This window comes from Neofelis nebulosa, chromosome 3 (assembly GCF_028018385.1).
Source record: "Neofelis nebulosa isolate mNeoNeb1 chromosome 3, mNeoNeb1.pri, whole genome shotgun sequence".
Taxonomy (NCBI): domain Eukaryota; kingdom Metazoa; phylum Chordata; class Mammalia; order Carnivora; family Felidae; genus Neofelis; species Neofelis nebulosa.
In genome coordinates, this window is record NC_080784.1 from 145,650,519 (window position 1) to 145,656,984 (window position 6,466).

Below are 6,466 nucleotides of genomic sequence, written 5' to 3' on the forward strand. Positions count from 1 at the left end.
CCTGGGTGGCTTAGTTGGTTAAGCCCTGACTTTGGCTTAGGTCATGATCTCTTGATTTGTGAGTTCGAGCCCCTCATCGGGCTCTGTGCTGAGAGCTCACAGCTGGAGCCTGCTTTGGATTCGGTGTTTCCCTCTCTGTCTCTGCCCCTCCTCCACTCACACTCTGTCCTTCTCTCTCTAAGAAACAAATAAACATTAAAAAAAATTAAATAATAATGAACTAAGGTAAGCAAAGGACATTCTTTGACTACTTTCTTCATTTTATTCAACTTAATGTTCCAGTTATCTTTTCTAAATTTTATAATTCCAAGCTTTTAACAGAATGTGAATGTAGCTAAATATAGATGGAGATGGTAAAAATAAATGGAGTCAAGGGGAGGGTGACAAGGCCAGAACTAAGCAAAAAGCAAGAGGTTTGGAAGGTTAGAAGAACATATCCAAGATTTGCAAAAGGTTAGTGATTTGGCTTCTTGTTATTTAGTGTGTACGTATCTGTTCTGTGCTCTGTTATTAAAGCTAGAAATTTTGTCTTTGCTCAACTTAATGGAATGTCTAATATACATTGACCACACATAGCCTTATTAGAAAATTAGTAACAGTTGTAACTACATAGCAATATGTGTTCATATACATATCAACAACGAATGCTGTATATATATATAATGTGTATATATAATGTATATATCTGTTCATATATATAATCATGTATAATATCTGTCTATGTATATACATATATACGTATATATGTATAATATCTATTCATATACATAACAAAAACCAATGCTGTGTGTGCGTGTGTGTAAAGTTTAGGATATTATTTATGGGAGTGTTGTGTGACTTTTCAATTGTTTCCCCAGGGTTAACAAATAAAAACAGGGTTACTAATTCAATTTAAATTATAGATAGGCAACAAACAATTTTAAGGTCTAATAATGTCCCGTGCAATATTTGGGCCATATACTTTGTGGTCTGTCTGAAATTCATATTTAATTGAGCATTCTGTATTTTATCTTGCAACCCTAGTTTCCAGTGTACTCGACCTTGACCAACAAAAATAGTGAGAGTGCCCATTATTTCTATTACCTACAGACAGCAAGAAGTATGTCAGGATAGAAAGGCATGCACTCTGGGCAGGACACTAGACTTATAAGTGACAAGTCAACAAATTAGCTCTTTCCTGTAGGTTTAATTACCTTTAGTGACTGGGCAGAAGCCGTGGAGTCTGTGTTGCATCTAGGACTGCCATGGCGGATGCTGAGGCCACAGCTGGTGAACAGCTCAACGGATAACACATTAGAGTACAAGTCCTGGCTGGAGGATTTGGCCAAAGAACAACTGAACCGTGAGGTAATGGTGTGAAAATGGTGGATGAAGGCACACTGTGGGCCATGAGTCTCCTTATGGAGAGCTTTGAATCAGAAATAGTCAAATATTGAGAGCCCAAAAAAGAAGATGGATGAGAAAAAGGAACTATTTGTTGGGTTTCTATATGTCACATTTTGTGTTAAGCAACTTACATATGCTGCCTCAGTTTATCCTCAAAATACCTACCCCGTGAGGCTAGTATTATCAGTATCATTATACCTATGAGAACAGCTCTCATGAAGCTTCTAAATTGTAGAACTGGGACTCAGACCCAGGTCTGCTGACTTCCTTGGCGTTATGCTGCTTCTCCCACTAAAATAAAGAGAAGGATTTATTCAATAAATCCATATTGAATGTTTAATGTACGTGAGGCCTTGGGCTAAGTACTTTTTTAAATGGCTTTATTTCAGTATAAGTCACATACCATATAATTCATCCATTCAAAGTGTATAATTCATTGTTTGTTTGTTTTTTGTATATTCACTGGTATGTGCAACCATCCCCATGGTCAATATTAGAACAGTTTCATCATGGTCTAGGTACTTCTTAAACCCTTGGGCTATTTGGTAGTCTGAAAGGGTTGGGGATAAAATATCTTCAGTTTTTTCAACCGTATCTTATTGTCAGGGTTGATTGTGTGTTCCTTATATATTAGGACAAGCCTAAACAATAATATATAGAAAGAAAAATGTCTTTTCTTTTGTAGAACATACAGTCAAGTTTGCTGGAAACACTGTATCGAAACCGATCCAACCTGGAGACCATTTTTAGGATCATAGACAGTGATCATTCAGGTAAAGGCATGTATTATCCTATCACTTCTGACCCATAGCAAATCTTTACCTCCCAGCCTCAGTCTCCTTTCTGGCTATTTAGCTCTCTCCTCAAGCACTTTGGGAACAAAGTAAATAATTATTATGCTTATAAATGGCAGAAACTAGAAAAGTGTTTGAACAATACGAGCAATCCATATAGAAGAGGGGTAGGGCAGAAGAGAATGAAGACAAACTGAATGAGAACTTCTCAGGAAAAAGAGTGGTTAGAAGATGTAATATCCCTATAGTCACATCAAAGATAGTCATGAAGTAATGAAAAGTGTCTAGAGCAGAAAGGCTTTTTACAATCTCACTCCCAACATATTCTTTTTAAATTTCTGATTTTGGTAATTACAGATTCACAAGAAATTATGAAAAAATGTATAGGAAGGTCTTATATACCCTCACCTTTTCCCCCCAATGGTCCAAAGGCTTTTTTCATTGTCATTACTCTTTCTCCACCTGTTTTTTGATGTAATTCACAAACCATATAATGTGCCCATTTAAAATATTCAGTTCACTGATTCTTGGTATGTTTATAAGGTTGTGTAACCATCATCACTATCTAACTATAAAGCCTTTCATCACCCTAAAAAGAAACCCATACCCATTAGCAGTCACTCTCCATCCCTGTCCCTTCTACACCAGCCCTGGCAACCATTAATCCACTTTTTGTCTCTAAGGATTTGCCTCGTCTGGACATTTTGTATAAATGGAATGACACAGTATATGTGGCCTTTGGTGTCTGGCTTCTTTCACTTTGCATAATGTTTTCAAGGTTCATCCATGTTGTAGCATATATAAGTTCTTCGTTCTTCTTTATAGCTGGACCATATTCCATTGTATGGATATGCCACATTTTGTTTATCCATTTAACAATTGATAGACATTTAGATTGTTTCCACTTTTGGGCTGTTATGCATGATGGTACTGTGAACATTTATGTACAACTTTTTATGTGAACATATGGTTTTATACTCCCTTGAATATGTTCCTAAGAGTACAATTGCTGAATCATATCATAAAACTATGTTTTACTTTTTGGGGAACTGCCAAACCGTTTTCTACAGTTACTAAAGCATTTTACATTCCTGCTAATGTTTGAGGGTTCCAATTTCTCCACATCCTCACCAGGACTTGTTACTTCCCACCCTTTTTTATAGCCATACTACTGAGTGTGCAGTATCTCATGGTTTTGATCTGCATTTCCTCAATTACCCATGACATTGAGCATCTTTTCATGTGCTTATTGGAAAATTGTATATATTCTCTGGAGAAATGTCTGCTCAAATCCTTTGCCTATTTTTTTTAATTATTCATCTTTTTGTTGTTGAGATATATATATATGTATATGTATGTATAGATATATGCCATTATCATATCTATGGTTTGCAAATATTTTCTCCGACTTTATAGGTTGTCCTTTCACTTTTTTGGTAGTTCCCTTTGATGCACAAAATTTTTTGATTAAAAAAAGTCAAATTTATTTGTTGTTGTTGTTTGTGCTTTCGGTGTCATATCTAAGAAACCATTATGTAATCCAAGGTCACAAAGATTTACACCTATGGTTTTTTCTAAGAGTTTTAAAGTTTTAGCTCTTCCAGTTAAGTCTTTTATCCATTTTGAGTTAATTTAAAGAAAATATTTTTTATTCATTTATTTTTAAGAGAGAGACAGAGTGTGTGGGGGGGTGGGGGCAGAGAGAGGGAGACACAGAATCCGAAGCAGGCTCCAGGCTCTGAGCTGTCAGCACAGAGCCCGACACGGGGCTTGAACTCACGAACCATGAGATCATGACCTGAGCCAAAGTAGGATGTTTAACCAACTGAGCCACCCAGCCACCCCTTTTTTGAGTTAATTCTCACTGGTAGTGCAAGATAGGGGGTCTAGCTTCATTCCTTTACATGAGGATATTGAAAAAACAATTCTTTCTCCACTGAATGATCTTGGAACCCTTGTAAAAAAAAGTCAATTGACCATAGGTGTATGGGTCCAAAAGCTTTTTATAAGCAAAATAAATTATATGTTTGGGATGATTTAATGCATGGTTTCTCAGCAGTGGCACTACTGACATGTTAACCCGAGTAATTGTTTTGGGGTCCATCATGACTACTGTAGGATATTTACCAGCATCCCTGGCATTTACCTACTAGATACCAAATCAAAAATGTTTCCAGAGGAAGGGAAACAAAATTGCTCCCAGGGGTGATCAATTGGTTTTATGCCACTCCCTTGGGAATTTAAACTAGATACAAGGCCTTGGGTATCTTTGCCTGTTTAACAGTAAGGAGCAGGTTTCCTTGTAAGAATGTCAGAGGAAATGAACATTGAAAACTAAATTGACTCATGCAAGGCACCTGAGTGGCTCAGTCAGTTAAACTTCTGACTTCAGCCCAGGTCACGATCTCATGATTTGTGAGTTCGAGCCCCGCATCGCGCTCTGTGCTAACAGCTCAGAGCCTGGAGCCTGCTTTGGATTCTGTGTCTCCCTCTCTCTCTGCCCCTCCCCCACCCATGCTCTGTCTCTGTGTCCCAAAAATAAATAAACTTTAAAAAAAAATGTAAAAAAAAAAAGAAAACTAGACTGACTCACTGAAGTGACTTCCTCTCTTTGGTAAGGGTTCATCTCACTGGACGAATTCAGGCATACTTGGAAGCTGTTCAGCTCTCATATGAACATCAACATCACAGATGACTGCATCTGTGACCTTGCACGGAGCATTGACTTCAACAAGGATGGCCACATCGACATCAATGAATTCCTGGAGGCCTTCCGTCTTGTGGAGCAATCCTGCTCAGAGGGCAATGTCTCAGATTGCCCACAAACCACAAACACTAATGACAATGGCTGCAGCAAACCAGGCACACACTAAGAGCAGCCTGGTGTTCATTGCCCACGGTGCCTCATAACCAATACTGCACTTGTTGCTGGAATAGCTCCTTTATTCTCCATAGATATGTGGAATTTTATGCTGAGAATTTGCCTACCAGTGTGCATCAGAATCACCTATTTGGGTGTGTGTGGGGTGTGTGTGTGTGTTTAAATATGTAGGTAACCCAACCTTGTCTCAGAAGTTTCACAAGGTAAGACCCAAGTATAAATATTTTTAAATTCTGAAGTCTACCCCAGTTAAGAACCACTGATAATTCAACCCCCTCATTGTTTTCATTTTATACCTTTAACTTATTGTTTTTAAAATGTTGTATTGAGGGACACCCCGGTGGCTCAGTTAAGCAACTCAGGGTCATGAGTTCAAGTCCCATATTGGGCAATGTGCTGGGCATGAAGCCTACTTTAAAGAAGAAGGAGAAGGAGAAGGAGGAGAAGGAGAAGAAGAAGAAGAAGAAGAAGAAGAAGAAGAAGAAGAAGAAGAAGAAGTCGTCTTACTTTTTTTAATGTTTATTTATTTTTGAGAGAGGGAGAGTTGGGGAGGGGCAGGGAGTGATGGGGACAGAGGACCCCAAGCAGGCTCCATGCTGACAGCAGAGAGCCTGATGCAGGGCTGAACTCATGAACCAGGAAATCATGACCTGAGCTGAAATCAGATGCTTAACTGACTGAGGCACCCAGGTACCCCTTATTTTTTTTTAATTAAATGCTTATTTACTTATTTTGAGAAAGAGAGTGAGTATGAGTGGGAGAGGGGCAGAGAGAAAGGGAGAGAGAATCCTAAGCAGGCTCTGCACTGTCAGCACAAAACCCTATGTGGGGCCTGAACCTGGGGACCATGATCACTACCTGAGCCAAGAGTTGGACGCTTAACTGATTGAGCCACTCAGGCCACCGAAAAATGTCTCATTGATAAAGGAAAATTATGAAAAATTGTTTATGCAATCCCATGACTGAAACATATGGATTGTTTTCATTATTACTTTTTCTTGTTGTAACTATAGTTTTTATATAATTTAATGTTTTGCTTTTTTAAAAAATAAATCCATACCTAATTGTAAATACTTACCTGTGTTGCTACATAGTACTCATGATTATTAGTTTAATGGCTGCATAATTTTCTTCCAGATGGGTGAACTATAGCCATTTTCCAACTGTTAATCACGTGCATTGTTTTTAGTTTTCCATTATTATAAATAATACCATGGTTAATAACTTTCTGCGTATAGCTTGTTTTACAAAAGTCTTTTGAATTCTACATTTTCTTAAGATAAAATCCCAGGAATGGATTACTTTGTCAAAGGGCATTGTATTAGTCTTAGATTTACCCTAAGGAGTTGGCTCACATGATTATGGAGGCTGACAAATCCCAAGACCTGCAGTTGGCAAGCTGGAG

At 38.0% G+C, this 6,466-nt stretch overlaps 1 protein-coding gene across 4 annotated transcripts in view; it reads left to right on the forward strand.

Moving 5' to 3' along the window:
* PPEF2 (protein phosphatase with EF-hand domain 2) overlaps window positions 1-6,263 on the forward strand; it is a 41,171-nt gene extending 34,908 nt beyond the window's left edge. For 3 of the 4 annotated variants that reach the window (XM_058722252.1, XM_058722251.1, XM_058722253.1), the window contains 3 exons: window positions 1,184-1,347; window positions 2,072-2,159; window positions 4,800-6,261. In XM_058722252.1, the coding sequence (XP_058578235.1) occupies window positions 1,184-1,347; window positions 2,072-2,159; window positions 4,800-5,053 (506 nt within the window). In that variant the 3' untranslated portion in view covers window positions 5,054-6,261. Of the gene's footprint in view, window positions 1-1,183; window positions 1,348-2,071; window positions 2,160-4,799 lie in introns of all 4 variants that reach the window. The other variant, XM_058722254.1, reaches the window with a different exon arrangement.
* Window positions 6,264-6,466: the final 203 nt, after the last annotated feature.